The sequence below is a fragment of the Pelodiscus sinensis genome, chromosome 2 (assembly GCF_052426305.1).
Source record: "Pelodiscus sinensis isolate ZL-2025 chromosome 2, ASM5242630v1, whole genome shotgun sequence".
Lineage (NCBI taxonomy): Eukaryota > Metazoa > Chordata > Testudines > Trionychidae > Pelodiscus > Pelodiscus sinensis.
The window spans coordinates 93,806,993-93,824,173 of NC_143053.1; the positions used below are offsets into that span (position 1 = coordinate 93,806,993).

Consider the following 17,181-nt stretch of genomic DNA (forward strand, 5'->3'; position numbering starts at 1 on the left):
GGAGTTTTATATATCCCAATATGAGCATGTGAGTGGAAGCATATAAAGCTGATTGTGTTTAGCAAACAGTTTTTTATAGATACCTCAAAGCTTACTGTTAATATTTCTCCTGTTTCTTACATATTAACTGTCCCTTTGTTGAGACATTTTTTAAACAAATGGAACATTCATATAAACTGCTTTTAAAAATTGCATTACTTTACCTTTATTTGTATAGACATGAAGGAAAGCGCAACTTGGTTTCCTAAAGAAGTTTCAGTTCATGTTACTGATCCCTCATTTGAAGTCCAAATTATCTGTTCATAGGGCCATAACTGGTTGTTATGAAATTCATGTCAAATAATAATCTAACCCTCATATGTTTTTAATGTACTTCCTTAAGAATTGAGCCACCTTAAGAACACCGGGCTAGCATCCTTTAAATCCCTCTTTGTTTTTCCATCACACTTTGTTCCAGTAGTGACATGTTCCATTGATCATGGCACTTCAAGATCATGGAGGCAGAAAAGAATTAGTATAGTGGATGGGAGAAGAGATTTACTCCGAGAATAGGATTTGGTTTAATTGCTCATGTAAGAAGCTATCTGTTTTAGACTGAGACCAGACTGGGTATTTCAGGGATGGTGGGAGCCTCAAGTGGTGGGAAATTAGGATCTATCATTCAGGAGACATGAGATAAAATTGGAAGAGAAGATTAGAAGAAGAATTGGAATAGAGAAGGGTTGTGGCAGATGCTGGGAGGGATAAAAAAAAAGAATCCACAGTCCACAATCTCTGCCAAATTTTTGATCATACCTTTGAAAAGTTCTGAAAAGAAAGCTATCATTACAGATTGTCGATTTTTAACTTGTTTTTATTGTCCATCATGCAAACAAAATTCCAGTAAAAAAGCCAATGGAGACAACGGGAACTGAATCATGCACAGCGCGATACAATATCCAGACAATGTTATCTTTTTTGTGGCAAACACAAAATAAGCGTTTCCATTCAGTACCATATCCCTAACACAGAAATACTTTACCTTATTCATACATAGGAGCCAATGGTACATCTTCTCAGAGTCCCATGACTAAAATCTCATCATGACAGAGAGGTGAGCTACATAGCATAGTATTGCAACTCTAGCATCTATGGGCACCAGCAAAATTGTGTTATCCCAAATCCCTAGCAAAGAAATGGGACCTATCTCTTGCTGTACCATCAAGAAAGAAAATACAGAGGGTGGGGAGTGCCTTAGCTAATCCAATGATCTGCTAAGAGGAAAATAAAGAGAGATGCCTCAGTAGGTCTTGGAGGATTTTGCATCCTAATAATAATAATGTTTAATTCTCAAAAGCTGTGGAACACAATCAATGCTGAAATGAAGCAGAGAGGTTCAGGTAGTTATGCCATACAATCTCCTCAGTTTTTTCAGTGGCACCGTTTTCTTTCCCCAGTTCAAACACAGTGGCTGAAATGTCTTAGCAATAATGCTTTATTTTGTACTCATGGAATCCATGGTGTAGGCCCAGAACTGGGCATTTTCCCATAGGCCTGAACACTGAAAACATATACAAGAAGGACCATCCCAGAATATACTGTACAAAAAAAAAAATGTGCTTATTTGCAAAGACCAAAGCAGTTAAAATAGCTCACTACATTTTGCAGTCTCTATAATTTGACTCACTGGATTTTTGACACTGGGAATAAAATATGGCCAGACCTATTAATTCAAATACATCCCTACAATAATTCTTTTGATCTGAGTTTACTTGGAGCAGAGAGGCTTTGGTTGTGACCTCCATAACTCTCACTGTCTGATAAACAAGGAAGGATGGCAGTATTTAAAGCTGAATTGTGACATACTAATGTCATTAGCTAGGGCCCCAAAGTCTCTTAAGCAAGACTTAAAGTAGGTGTCAGTCTCTGTTGCTGATATACTACCAGAGTTGCATCTGTTTAAATAATGCTGAGGTTGAGAAAGAGATTGAAATCTGGTGTGAGCAGTGGAGCTCAGCAGGATCCACAAGGAGTGAGCAGTGCAGACTGCTGGGAAATCAGTGGGAGAGAGGCTGCCTTTTATAAAGTCATTTCACTGAGAAAGCAATGCAATTGGCTGATGAGGACTCTGAGCTGGGTGATTGTGAGACCCAGTGTTCCTCACTGGGAGCATGCTCATTTGTTATAATGAAAGTATCACCTTCTCAATGGTACAAGCACAGTATCAAATGCACTTCTCTGACAATGGGTGCTTTCTGCTTTCCGGCCCACCTCAGATGTCTGTATAAACAGCCAAACTCACAAATCCTGTTCTTTATCGTCTTGACTATTCCTCTCACTGTATGAACACAATTACCACTTCCAAATATCTTAAATTTGTTGCTTCAAATCTTCATTTGTCTGTTTTGATTACATGTATTTGCATTCATAACAGCTTAGCGAGCCCTTGTCAGAGCCCAGGCAGAGCGCGACAGAGTGTTATATTTAGAGCGGGGTGATGAAGGGGACAGAGGGTCATATTTGGAGCGGGGGGCAGGGCGGGAGAGAGCACCATATGTAGAGCGGGAGAGGGTGCCATATACAGACGTGGGGGCGGGGCGAGAGAGAGTGCCATATGAGGAATAAGCCTCAGAGCGGCCCAAAGAGAAGGGCACAGAGCGGGACACAGTGCCATATGCAGACCAAGGCTCATTCCGAGGCAGAGTACTATATGCAGAGCGCAATGTGCTGCTCCGTGCTTTGTGGGATGCAGGGACCCATGTGGAGTTCCACATCGATTGGGAGGCTAAACCCGTCGCCGAATGGGACACTGTGCTGCATGAAGGACCCCACTTAGGGCCACACACAGAGCGGGCCATTGGGACACCCACAGAGCGGGCCACAGGGCAAGACATAGGGGCACACACAGAGCGGGCCACAGGATGTGACATAGGATTGCGAACAGAGCGGGCTGCTGAAGTGCTCACAGATTGGGATGCAAAGCGAGACATTGGGGTGCGCACAGAGCCAGACACAGACTGAGACACCGGGCCACATGAGGGGTGGGACACTGGAACAGGCATAGCGCCACACACAGTCTCAGACATTGCAGAGTAGGACAATGGAGCAGGCCCAGAGCTACGTACAGCTGGAGGCATTTGGAGACTCATGGCATAGGATGGGGGAGAAGGCACAGAGCCATGCATAGCCAGAGGCATTTGGAGGCTCATGGCATAGGACGGGGGAGAGGGCATAGAGTCACACATGACTTGAACCAGAGGCGCACCCATGGAATAAGATGCTGGAGTGGACCCAGAGCCACACATGCTTTGAACCACTGGGGCAGACATGGGGTGGGATGTTGGAGCGGACCTGGGGTCACTCATAGAGAAAGAGACTGGGACTCCCAAGAGGCGGGACACATTGTCACACACAGAGCGGGACACACTGTCACTCATGGAATAGGGGGCACTGGTAGCTGCAGCACGATACACAGACTCGCACATGGGGTGGCCTACAGGGAGGCACACGTAATCATATACGAGGGGGGCCCCGGTGCCAGACCCAGGGTTGCACACAGGAATGCACACATACTCGCAATTAGCCTGGGAGGCAGAGCCGCCCACAGCCTGGGGGGCAGAGCCACCCACAGCGTGGGGGGGCGAGCCGCACACAACCTGAGGGGGCGAGCCGCACACAACCTGAGGGGGCGAGCCGCACACAACCTGAGGGACAGAAGTTTCTACATTTGCATTAACATATCCTTTGCAGTAGCCAAACTTGTGGCATCTGAAGTTCGCCAGGAGCGTATGACAGCCTTCTCTGTAGGGTGTAAACTCCACTATGGTTCGTGCCTGGTGATTAGCAGCCAGTTTTCCCAAACTAAATTTAAGAGACAGAAAGAAAGTGCTCTGTGTTACATCCATAGCTTATAGTTATGCAGCAGCGAAAGCTGGCTCTACACCTGTAATATTTGATCTGTTTTGTGACAACTCTGCCATATACCATCTCTATCATAGACTCTGAAGTTTTGTCCCAGAGAAGGGAAGAAAAAAAAAAAAAGAATTCCAGTGAAAACATGAGTTTTCTTTCTTATTCAGAGGAAAATTATTACTCCCTTGAATAGAATTTTCCAGTGTTCTTTTATTAAACCCCACAGAGGCACTCACGGTTGGATTCAGCAATGGCGTTGTACTTTTTCACTTCACCTCTATAACTGGTAGCCAATTCCACCTGTTCGTCTCACTTTGAAAAGTACCATCCCCTTGAACTCTTTGTAAAGATAGTATATTCCCTCCTAACTTCACTTTGGCTGTTACACTACAGAGTTTTTTCAGAAAAATAGCCATTTTTCTGAAAAAAACTAAATCCACACTGGAATTGCATTCTTTTGAGAAAAAAGTTGAAAGAACAGAGAGGGTTTTCCAACATTGGTAAACCTCTTTCTATGAAGAAGAAGCCTTTTTCCAAAGGGAGTTCTTTCGCAAGAAGAGAAAAGAGGAAAGAGCACAGGTACCCTTGTGGACATTCTGCCCATAGTAATCACACCTTACATGCAAGATAGCGTCCATTCAGTCTGAACGCTATCTATCTAAAAAGCAGATTGCTTTTTCGATGCTCTTTGACAGTGTGGATGCTCTCTTTTGGAAGAAGATTTTTTGGAAGATCTCTTCAGGAAAAGCATCTTCCAAAAGAAGCCTGCAGTTTAGACATGACTTTTAGGTATTCTGTTTCTGGTCTGATTACTTCAAATTCATTGAGCTTAATAGGATGAGCTTTACATAGTTATATGAGAATGCACCTTAATAGTTTTCTCTGAAGACTACATAGTCCCAAACTTTGTCAGAAACCATAGCAATGGATACTAACCAGTCGCTATACTCCTTTTAGGATAGAATGGCTGTCCTTCCCCAGTGGATAAGTTATGAGCTTTTAATGTAGCCTGGTGACTAACACTGCTTTTTTCTAATTTTGAATGAACTGCAGGTTGAAGAGAATGCATGTTGGGTATAGTGACTGTTTAGTGATGTATATTTAGGGAGATCCCCTTCACAGCTGCAAAAGGATTATTGTACTCTTCCTACTAAGAGAAGCTATGCCCAACATATCCAACTGACATTTCTCACATAAGAAATAATGTGCTTTCTTCAACAGATGGCAGCCTCTACCTATTTTTAACTTATGAAAACTATGCATATTCTCCCAAAATTAAATGCTCCATCATTTGTAAGGGAAACTAGACTTTTGGTGCAGTTTCACAGCAAAGACATGGACTGATGGTAAAATAAAGTCCTCTTTAACAATAGAACACTTACAATTTTCCAATGTTGTATTCAACCTGTGAATTCTGTTTAAATATTTGTTAAACTTACTCAATAGTCGCTGGCTCTTTGAACAATCCAACACCTTCCAGGCTCAATACACAGTTCCTCAGATCCTCCTGGAGGGGATTGCAGAAGGAGATTTCTGCACTGCATGGAGCATGCAGCCTGGGTTGTCCTAGGAGCTGATGAAAGACACAGGAACTCCTATGAATCAGCTTCCATATGAGAAGAAACTAAAAAGATTGTCTCAGAAAAGGGACTACTGAGGTGGGATATGATTGTGGTCTATAAGATCATGAATGTTTGGAAAAAGTAAATAGAGAAGTTTTATTTAATTTTTCTGACAATACAAAAATCAGAGGTCATCCAGTGAATTCAACAGGCTTCAGGATTAAGACAAATAAGAGGAAGTACTTCTACAATTAATCTGTAGAACCCATTGCCATGGGATTTTGTGAAATCCAAAAATATAACTGGATTTTAAAAAATCAAGACAAATTAATGGAGGATTAGATACATCAATGGCTATTAGCTAATTTGGTAATGGATGCAACTCATGCTTGGTGTAAACCTACATTTCTGAGTACAGAAGCTGGAAAGGGAAGTCAGGAGTGGTTTTATCCAGAATTACCCTGTATCATACATTCTACCTGAAGCTCTGTTACTGGCCACTGTTAGAGACAGGATACTGGGCTGGATGGATCATTGGTCTGATCCAATATGGCTGTTTTATATTCTTGCATCCCTTCAAACAAACAGCATTTAAACTAGACTAGAATTTTTAACAAAGCCGAAACAAATAAAAAAAAAAGTGTAGATTTTAAAAAGGAAGGATTATTCACATAAAATACCTTCCTTGTTTAAAGTTAGGAGACTTCTCTCATGTGAGTGGGGTCAATTGTTATTACATTCTAAATCAAATTCTCTGTTGATAAAATAAACAAAAAAAGAAATTTCAGCTGCTTCTAAATTTTTCATACACTGTGCTCTATGTGTTTGAGTGTGAGAAAGAGTTTCATTGACCAATAAGCATCACCCTGCTGTGCAGCAACTAAGGGATATGCTTTACCTTAATATCAACAGGAGGCTTGTTAATCGCAATATCTCTGTTCCCCATTAGCACTTCACCAGCACATCCTGGTTCTGAAATAGCTACCACTCTTATAATACTGTAGTCAGAGAGGTGAGGCCCATATTGATCATATGGTATGTGCAGTGGGATTGTTTTCACTGTAAAGTAAAATTATTTTGATTATTAATCTGGCCCTTTGAGCTCATATTGCCTATCCTTTCTTGTCCTGTAATTTGACTGGCACTGAACCATACATGTTTTACAGTAACTTGCCTATAAGCCAGCTAGAACCATAGAAGCTTCACTGTCAAAGTGCTGATCTTTGGAAGATCAGTACAAAACCAATTCAACTGTCAATATTAAAGAATGAAGATCCACATTAATCTAATCTCCTGGGGCTGCTAAAATCCCTTTAGCTAATCCTGATTTACCTGCCTCCTGAAGATAGTATAGCTTTTGGACCAACAAAAGTGAATTAGACAATTCCAATGTTTCTTACCTTCCCTTGGGCCCAGAATGACATTCATATTGTCCTTCCAGAACTGATCCAATGGGTATCCATTGCATGTCATTACTTGTGCACACAAGTTGAAATTCAGGTTCTTGGGCTCCTTACGTAAGTTTTCAAGAACCCACTGCAGACAGATATCTTGGCCATATTCAGGACAATTAGCCATCTTAAGCCTCATAGCAATACCAGCATCACTCAGGAATGGGCTCCGGAGAGATGTTAACTCTCTGTCTATATCTGAGTTGGGAGCATCAGAATATCCAGAATGAATTTTTCTATAAGCTCTGTAAAATGCTTCTTTGTCTTTCAGAGAACCTGTTGATGAAAATATGAGACATTCAATTTGTTGGCGATACAGCCTCTCTCTGATTTACGAACTGGTTACGGACCAAGCAATTGGTTGTAACGCGATTTGTTTGTAAGTTGGACCTCATAGAGTTATATGCGACCGCGCTGTTCATAAGCACAGATTGTGTTCGTAACTCGAGGTCCGCCATTTACGACAGCTTCGGTCGTAACTGCAAATGGTTGTAAGTCGATCGTTCGCAACTCGGGAACCGGCTGTATATGCGATCATAACTCCCCTAGTCCAAAAAGGAATTAAATTCCTTCATCTTCCCTGCTGGTACAGTCAAGTACAGAACCATAACCCAAAGATAATGCATTTCCTCTCTAAGGGCTTGTCTCTACTTACCAGAAAAATGAGATGTGGAGATCAATCTCCTGGGGTTCAGTTTAGTGGGTCTAATAAGGACTCACTAAATCGGCCACTGATTGTGCGCCTATTGATGCTGGTATTCCATTTGGTCATGAGGAGTAAGAGAAGTTGAATGAGAAAGTTTATCCCATTAACCTCTCACAGTGGGGATATCATGGTAAGTTGAGCTGAAATACATTGACTCCAGCTACACTATTCATGTAGTGGGAGTTGTGTATTTTAGTTCAAGTTTCTCCCATAGTGTAGGTCTGACCTAAGATATGGTATTCTGAGGAGAGAGGAATGCACAAAGAAAATAACATGGAGAATATGCTTAGGTGCAGGTTTTTACCTTATTTTATATCTCTAGAATAAATAAAGAATTCAACAGGTGTTCAGTGTAAGTCTCAGAACCAGCCTTTCAGAACCAGAATGTGTACAATAGGCCACATCACATACATCTGTCTAAACACAAGAGATATCTATCAGAGGACATTGTCAAACATCTAGCTTCTTGACCTTGCTCCTGTTATCCCTCTGACATAGAGGTTTCATTTTCACAGTAACTGGAGCTCCAATCCATTTCACACTCCTGTAAGTATTGTGCTGGATAATCCCTTTACTACTCTGGCATGATGAATAAATGTAATAACAATTTACATTGACTTAAAAAAAATAAAAAGAACATGAGGGTATACCAGATGTGTCAGGTAGCTAATTGATGGGCACATATCTTGACATAGTTGATAACATCTTCAGTCTCAACTGGTGTAAGTCCTGTTTGAAGGATGATTTAGGGCCTTTCAGATGTCCTAAGAAACCAAACCCTGATATCCATTATTCCCAACTACGGCACAGGCTGGGCCAAAAAATGAATGAAAATAGTAGGAGTGAATAACTTTAAACACAATCTTTAAAAAAAATCAATTATACCCTTTAGAATAAGGGTCTTTCCCAAAAATGAGATTAGTCTGGAGATTTACTTTAAAAGAGGGAACTTGCATAATGAATAGAACATTTGTTTATATCTCTTATGATTGGCATTTGAAATTCCTGTGAATCCAGGTAAAATATTTTGCCCATACCTAATTCATACTTGTAAGTTCTGGTGATATCCTCACGTAGATCATTACCAACGCTCTTGGTGCTGATGTATTGCCCACAAGGCCAAGTGTCATAGTATAATTTTGTCTTTGAGCCAGAGCCTTGGGAAAGCCAGCCAACACAGCCTGCATTCAGCCGAGAGAATATATGATGGCCATCATAGTCCAAGTCCAGATCTCCATCTTTGATGCTTCTGACCCAAGTAGGACCACAGCAAATTGAACCTAACACAGATTAAGCCAACCATATTATTATACTATGTAACACAGCATGCCCACTATATAATCTGAAGAATGAAGAAAAATGTAATAGCATTTACAGAAACACAGGTTTCATTTACCTGTACCAGTCTCCAGGGGAGTTGGATCCAGACACTGCCAATCACCACAGTGCTGATTTAAATCTTTGCGGGACATCCAAGATTCATTCCAGCAGTGATAGCTCCTGTGGGATGTAAAAGTTCAGAGACTGGTAATCAACTCTCTGGAGCCAGACTTTGGTACAACTCAAAATTCTGAACCAATAAGAGAATAAGCCTCGGTGGGCATATGAACGCGACCATTGGAGTCTGATATTGCTTTAGCAGGGTGATAAGGAGTCTCAAAAAGCCAGCTATCAAAGAAATGATTATCAACTCAGTGATCATGATGGAAGACGATGGCCCTGAACCCTGATGGAATAGTGTTTCATAATCCAGTCAGTATTTTTGGAGCCATTCCAAGATAAATAACCACATTTGCTGGTAGCATTAAGTACTTATAGTTTGCTGACTGTTTTATGAGCATATGATTCTCATGTAGACTCAGCAGTCAAGCAAGTATGATTAGTGTATAATTATATCTTCTTGCTGTGTCATCACAAAGCTCAATTATTGCAACAGCATTGCAACACTAAAGAAATGTTGCATTTTTAGGCCTATGTGTGTCATTTTACATCGGTAAAAGCATTTGCTCAAAGTTGATTTCACACTTACCAAAGACTGTCCTTGCCACGCAGAGTTTTGCCAGTACAGTCAAAAAGTTCATTGACAACAAGGGGGTTCTCAGCATGGTGAGGAGAATAGAAGTTTGTAACAACACGGCTTGGAATTCCCAAACACCTCATCACTGTAAGGGAAAAAGTGCTCCTTCTTAGGTCTTTCTGTAGGCTCAGCAATAGGGGGGTCTAACTGAGCAAACATCAAGAGCCCTCTATAATGTCAAGTGCAAACTATGCACAGATACAGTTTCACAGTGTAACAAAAATGCCCATCAACCAACTGAGAACCTGATTTACCTCAATAAGTTACTAGTTATAAACTTGCCATGGAATTTGTCTGTGTTGTTCAGCTCACTAAAATATCCTCCCTTCTTATGGGAAAGGGTAGCAGTTTGCAGCTCATTGCTTTGGCTCCCAGATTTTAGGAAGAGATATAGTCAAGTATTTCATTGCAATTGTCACTGCTTGTTCTTCTGATTCATCATCCAAGCTTGTGCTAGAGGAATATACAACCCCATGCAGCACACTGTACTTGCTCAGCCTTTTATCACTGGTGCAAACACTCAGCAAGCACGGGAGCATACAGCACTGACTGGAGACAAGGCCAGATGGGTCTTGCAGTAATGTTTTTCTTCTTGCTCTGATCACTACTGAGACAAAAGCTGCATCTCACTTAAGGCAGCCACTTCCCAGTGAATTCATTTTGGTAACAAAAAATAGATCTGTTTTTTTCCCCCCAGTGGCTTGCAGATCAGGCGAGCTGCTTGCTACAGGCTTCTGGGGAGGATTGTTTTCCTTGACCAGTGTGGCTCTGTCATTCCTTGCCAGCTTGAGGTTGGGGTTGGGTAAGGGACTAGCATACCTGTGCACATTACTGATGCAAGAGATGCAGAGTCTCCATATCTGACAGGCCTGCATCTGCCTTTGTACCATTGCTGAAGGATGGGAACACTTCCATTCCATGACTGTGGTTTAGTCCCCTGAAGGTAGTCGTTGTTTTGTGGGAGCTTCATGATGCTGTTACTGCCATCGCTAGAGATCTGGAAAACAGACACAATAAGTCTAAATACATGATCACTCCTCTACATCCTAAGACTTTTCCAAGAGAAATTCTGCACTCTGTTGCTGAAACTGTGAAAATTCTGATTTGCATGGTGAGTCAAATTCCTCCCTGCTTAACTCCATGTGTGGGTTTCCTGTGTATTTCACTCTTCTCCTACAACCTAGCTCACTGCTGCTGATGTATTCAGTGATCACATGTGGTTAGCCATTCACTTACCATGTGGTTTACCACCACGCTGACTTGCACAGGATCATTGCGCCAACTACTTTCACAGTCAGATTCATGATGGTAATTTGCCCCCATATCTAGGACTTTCAGGCAGATATCCAAAATACTATCTTCAAACTGTGTGCACAAAGAAAGAAGCATTTTACAGATACTATGAAACTTGATAACTTTCCTTTTATTGCTGGGATTTCTTCATGCCTCTGAGCAGACCTTTTTTTTTTTTTTTAAAGGCCAGCACCCAAGTCATTGTTAGGTATCTCATATCTACTGGCAGAAAGGATAGGATCCTTTCAGAACATGTCAGTGTAGCCTCCTGTTTGGCCAATGGAATCATTTCCCTTTTTGTTCAGAACCCCAGTAAGAGGTTCCTCATCCCTTCCTCTAGGAAAGTCCCTACATTCTTCCCAATCACAGTAGGGCCAAAACAAAGTTAATTTACCTTTTCCCCAAGAGATGAATGTCTATTCTGTAGGCCTCACTAGGGCTGCATGAGAAGTGGTTTCCCATCAATGTTTCCCATTCTGTGTGAGGTCTAAAGTGAGATCCTTCAAAATTTCCTTTTGAATTTGTTTCAAGAAAAAGAGAGAAAGAGAGACTGAAAGAGAGAGAGAGAAAAAACAGAGAGAGAGGGAAAAAAACAGGGAGATTGACCAACTGACTCGATAGCCCAGGTTAGGGCAGCCTATGGTGCTTTGGGAGACCCAGGTTCTGAATCAAGCACAGCCCGGGTCTCAGTCAGAATGGCCCAAATACTGAGCTATCAGCTCTCTCAGCTCTCCTCCTCTGATTTTTTTTTTTTTTAACTGTAGTGTGGTCTGGATTGGCACAAGAAAAACTCATGCAAATCTGTAATATACCAGATATTTCTGTAAATTTCAGATTGTACCTGTGCTACAGAAAGGCAAGATCAGTCTGGGGAGCCCCGTTAACATAGTCTTTTGAATTATTGTTGGTTTCTACAAGTTCTGAACAAGTCTCAGTGTGACATTTACCTGCCCAAAGTTCCATGGCCTAGAAGTAATGTGCTTGTGAACTCCCTGGTACAGCATTCCTTGTTCATTAAGGACATACTCTTCTCTCTGGGCTTGATTGTACATATACACAGGGTCATCTGGAAAGGAAGCAGACACAGAACTCTTAGTCTGATTTCTCTACCACTCGCTTTCTCTTTCCCGTCTCTCATTCTTTACAGATCTGCTTATTTTCCTGACTTTTTAAACTTAAATTTGAGCAACACTTTAAAGTATCTCATCGCCTTGGAAATTTTGTTGGTGTTTTGGATCAATTGTTTAATAATCACTGTATAATCTGAAACCTGATTTTTATCATATCATTTTTCCTTAAACAGGTTGCACCCAACATTAAATATATAGGGCCTGAATTTTGGATGTACTGAGAACTACAGACTTCAACTGACTTTGTCGTTACCAAACACATCTGAAATTCAGATAGTATGTGTTTAAATTTGGCATCTGAAAACCAAGGCACCTAAAATTACAGACTCCTTTTGAATACCTGGCACTTAGTGGCTCACTCCAATGCCATACAGGTACGTCTACACTGGAATAAAAGTCTCAGGCCATCTTGGGCATGAGGAGCTCAAGCTGTGGGGTTAAAAACTGCTCTGTTGATGTTTAGGCTCAGGTTGGGGCCCAGGGTTTAAAAGTCTCACTGTTTGTGGGGTCCCACAGCTCAGGAATGGATCAAGCCTGAATATCTATACTGCAATTTTACATTTCTGCAAGTCCAACCTCTGTAAGCCTAAGACAGCTGACATGAGCTAGCTATGGTGTTTAATTGTTGTATACAGTAATTACTCATTTAACACGTGCCCGCTTAACACATTTTCGCAATAGCATGATTTTGTTTTAGGGAACGTTTTTCGAATAACACGACTGTCCCCGAAATAACATGAAAATAATCAAGTGGCGGACTACTTCGTGTGGTGGTATAAGTTGGTGTAAACAGTGGTAATACACATGAGCGGATGAATACATGTGGTCACAGTGCTCCTCAGCTCACTCACGTGTTTATCTTTGTGTTTTAACAAATCGCGGTGACTTGGGTTGCTAGTCATCTAACGTTGTCATTGATGACCCAGCACCAACAAAAAATTGACTTTGCCACCGCCACCTGAAATGCAATCCCCACATTTTCCATTATTTGTAATGGGAAAATTGACCCCGCATAGCACGTTTTCACTTAGCACGAACATTTTCAGAAACTCATCTATAGTGTTAAATGAGGAATTACTGTATACCACGAGTCAGTAGTAACAGCCAGGAATATTACCCCACCTACTGACTCCTGTGCAGTGCACTATCCACTTGATAAAACTGCCTCTCACTTCAGACAAATTTACTTCATTGGGATATCATGAGGCACTATAATATTCTGATAGAAAGAGCTGCAGAAATGGAAAAACCCCAATATACTTCAAAACTAACAGTTTTAAATGCTCAAATGAAAAAAAATGAGTTCCACATTTCTCTGGATTTTCTGGTCTTCAATGTCTAGATTGAACTTTCAGGAGAGAAAATGACCACGCGAAATCTGCACTGGAATTGCGCATCTGAAAATATTTTTTACTATCCCAAGCACCCTCTCCTTTGATCCAACTGTTCCTTATATTTTGGTTCATTTCAAATTCCTTCAATAAGCAGAACAATAAATATCTCCAGTATTTCTCTAACCCCCCCCCCCCCCCCCCCACTTCCTACAGGTTTCTTACCAGCACACCAAGGATTAAAGAGGATGTAAAAGTCTCCCAGACACCGGTCATATGTATGATGACAAGATGTGACGTGCATATTGAGAATGTGGCGGCCAATACAGGCATTGGTTGGTGGGAAAAGGGTGATGTTCATGCACTTCTTTTGATGAGGTTTGTAGCAAGCACTCCAGCAGCTCTGATCTATACATGTGCCAAGAGAAAAACTGCACTTTGTCCCATTTGACTCACAGGGTCTGAGACCTTTTCAGGAAAGGAAAAATATAAGTATGCATGAAAATGGGTGAATCATATTCAACAGAAACATACTTTGTCTAAATGCTATTTTATAATGTAAGGCTTATAAAATATAAGCTCTTTTATTTATGTGAATAATGCACAGCACCATTGGGAGGAGATTAAAATTCCACATGAAATGCAAGAGGGCTTGGAGAAGAAATCTAATGCAGGGCTGGGCAAGATGCTGCCTGGGGGGCCTGATCCAGCCTGCCTACCATTTTTATCCAGCCCGTGGACTGCATCTGGCTGCTTTCTGTTCATATTCTGCTGCCCATGCCACCGAATTTCCAGGCAGTGGCCCAGGTATTAGGATCCTATTTGAATGGTTCATGGCTCACGGTTGTGGCACTACCATGGCAGGGGCTGGAGCAGCAACCTCCAAGCAGCCTTTAAAATAGCAGCAGCAACCCCAAACAGCTGCTAGGCAATGTGGTAGAGGCGGGGCCAAGAGCTGTGAGCCCAGTAAGCCCTTTAAATTGCTGCTGTTTAAGGGGCTCCCAGCCCCACAGGTATCACAATGCCTGATAGCCACCCAGGGTTGCTGCTGCTATTTAAAGCGTTCCTGGTTGCAGCACTACCCTGGGAGGAGTTGGAGCTGCAAGTCCATTAAATAGCACCAGCAACCCCGGGCACCTGCCAGGCAACATACTAACAGAGGGGCTGGAAGTCGTGAGCCCTTTGCTCTGTTTTTACGTCAAAGCCTATGACATCAAACAACTCTGGGGGGAGGCTAGTCTCCAGTCCCACCCCTTCCAGGGAGCCAAAATTCATTAAGTTCCCGTCCCCTTCCCCCCCGTGAAAACTATTGCCCACCCCTGATCTAATGGCACAGGTATCGAATGGGTAAAGATTATTTATCAGCAGAGGACTGAGGGAAGACCATACATCGTCATGCAGCTTGAAAGTGATTACCTGTCTCCACAGTGAAGGAGATGGTGTCTGTGGAGTTATCCCATTCTCGGTTTTGGAAGTTCACATAGAAGTTGAAGGCCTGGCCTCTCCTCACTATCTGTTTGTCAGTGCCGAAGAAATGAGTGTTATGGTTTTTGCAGTTATAAGGGCAGTTCAGGTCAATGTCTCCCAGTGTAATAGCTGCAGGAAAGGAGAGGAATGAACCCAATGAGAAAAAACATGTCATTGAGGACACATTAAGTAATACCTGTTGCCAAAGCTTCCTGGAGGAGGAGAAAAGATGGCAATTAAGCAAAGCAATGTATTTTAATTCTTAAAACATTAGTTAAAGAACAAAAAATATTTCAAGTCCTCCAAATGTTTGAGGAACTGTGTAATAGAAGCATCTTCCCATATGAAGCTGGTTCCTTTTGTAAGGAACACACAGCCCACCACTGCTCCTAAAAGCATTAACATGTTGAACTAAGATGATGAAAGAATTTACATGTTTTATAACTATTGCCAGCTCTAAGCAAAAGCATCCCCCAGTAAGGGAAGACTACAGCTAGGCAAACCTCTCCTATGACATGCAGATGAATCTGTAACTCATGATCAGTCAAGAGACCGTAAACCCACTCAGCCAACATATATACACCAGATTAAAATATAAACCAAATTTAACTGGAGACAGTGAAACCAGGGGAATCCAGATGTGGTTTAAGCTGCATTGCCACAACCTTCTCAGTGAACTCTCCTAAAAATAGAAGATTCTAACCAGAGTAATAACTGGAGTTAATCAGCATGGCCAGATAACATTTTGGGTGCAAACATCTAACAATTGCATCTTAAAAGGAAGCTAGAATCTTACTGTAAGCTAAGTCAGCCATTTAGAATCCAATCTAACACTGCTCATTGGTTTCCTTCAGCCAGTGGGAATTTAGCTCCAAATCACTGGGAACACAGAACATTAATTATGTTTACTTTATGCTTTACATGCAGTTGATTTGATAATTTGCCTTTTCACTCCTCTCAAATGCTATCACTCCATCTCGGCATCATATTTCCTGTCATTCTCTAGGTTTAAAATCACTGTTGATATCTGTAAGTGTGGCCTGATTTTTGTTGGCTATTTTAAGGGAAAAAACTGAGTTCAAGCATAAAGCAGCTTTCACAGGAAATATTCCCTTCGTACAACAAAACTCACAACAAAGTGAACCTAAACCACAAAAATGATCTCTTGGCTTGAATTCATGCAGCAGTATGCCCAATTTTATACATGTTGCTGGCAGACGTGTTAATCTCCTTGCCTTGTCTGCTACCTCTACGTTCAGATATTAGTCACATGACAACAAAACTCCAAAGCACTCACCTTCCATTTTCCTTGCACCCAGTTGAGTTTCTCAAGCAGACTAGCACCAAGTTCAATTGCTCCTTCGCAAGGTTGAAGCTATACACCAAGATCTGGTTGAGTTCATCTAGGACTGTAAATCTCATCTCCTGTCAGTAGTATTTATACACTTATACATATTGCATCAACAAATGCCAATTAACCAGAGAATGTTTAGGGTGAGGCCTCACTCACAAGTTCATTGATGCTAATAAACACCTGAGAGTAATTTTAACTTCAAACATTACCAGAGTGAGTCCTACTTAAGGAAGGGAGGAATTTTGGTTCTTTGCCAATAGCATAGATATCACAAGTAGCCCAGATCTTGGGGCCACGTCAGTCTCATGATGAATCTGAAAATCTCCTAAGCATAGAAAACCATGTGGTGATACAAGTCACAGAAATGGAAACACTCTGTGCCCACCTTTACTTATAACAAAGAATTTACTGGACAGAAATTTAAGTTAATCAGCTGGATAACATCTAGAATTTCCTGTGGAATGCAGGCACACATTACATCCAACATGACATTACTTGCCAAGTTGGAGGCTCGGAGTGCAATACACCATAGTGGATACTTCCTTATTATAAATCATAATATAAATGCTATTGGAAATTAGATGACATTTCTACCTGAAAACTACGCGGTTCATTCAAAGATGTTTCTGCACATGAGTGTATTGCTATGTATTTATTTATTTATTTATTTATTTATTTAAATTATGCATGTATAATTTAAAGAACTCAAACCTTCACTACTCACATACAAGGAGCAAAAATTGCAAATGTTAATTCTAGTGCCTCATATTGAAATCACTATATTTGAGCCTAAGAGAATGTTTAGATTTTCGCAAGGCTCCAGAGGTGGTCTGGAGAATTATGGTTAATACATATATTCAGTATCAGAGTTATGTACATGATACTGAACATTTGCATATGACTGTGATAAAATACATAT

At 41.3% G+C, this 17,181-nt stretch overlaps 1 protein-coding gene across 1 annotated transcript; it reads right to left on the reverse strand.

Annotated features, from left to right (window-relative positions):
- Positions 1 to 840: 840 nt before the first annotated feature.
- On the reverse strand, positions 841 to 16,412 carry LOC102451818 (protein-glutamine gamma-glutamyltransferase 5). The gene is made up of 13 exons (XM_025183822.3): positions 16,206 to 16,412; positions 14,858 to 15,037; positions 13,667 to 13,909; positions 11,928 to 12,046; positions 10,924 to 11,052; positions 10,507 to 10,684; positions 9,640 to 9,772; positions 9,007 to 9,110; positions 8,648 to 8,890; positions 6,854 to 7,180; positions 6,352 to 6,512; positions 5,331 to 5,464; positions 841 to 3,840 (listed from the first exon to the last, which is right to left on the reverse strand). Exons 1-13 carry the CDS (start codon positions 16,210 to 16,212, stop codon positions 2,415 to 2,417), a joined length of 3,384 nt encoding a protein of 1,127 aa, XP_025039607.3. The 5' UTR covers positions 16,213 to 16,412; the 3' UTR covers positions 841 to 2,414.
- Positions 16,413 to 17,181: the final 769 nt, after the last annotated feature.

What these genes read in the sequence shown, in the direction of transcription:
- LOC102451818 (XM_025183822.3), bottom strand. An exon ending in CTCCTTCACTGTGGAGACAG is followed by an intron (nt 13,910 to 14,857) that starts GTAATCACTTTC and finishes TTTCCTGAAAAG; the next exon opens with GTCTCAGACCCTGTGAGTCA. An exon ending in GGCCATGGAACTTTGGGCAG is followed by an intron (nt 11,053 to 11,927) that starts GTAAATGTCACA and finishes TTGTGCACACAG; the next exon opens with TTTGAAGATAGTATTTTGGA.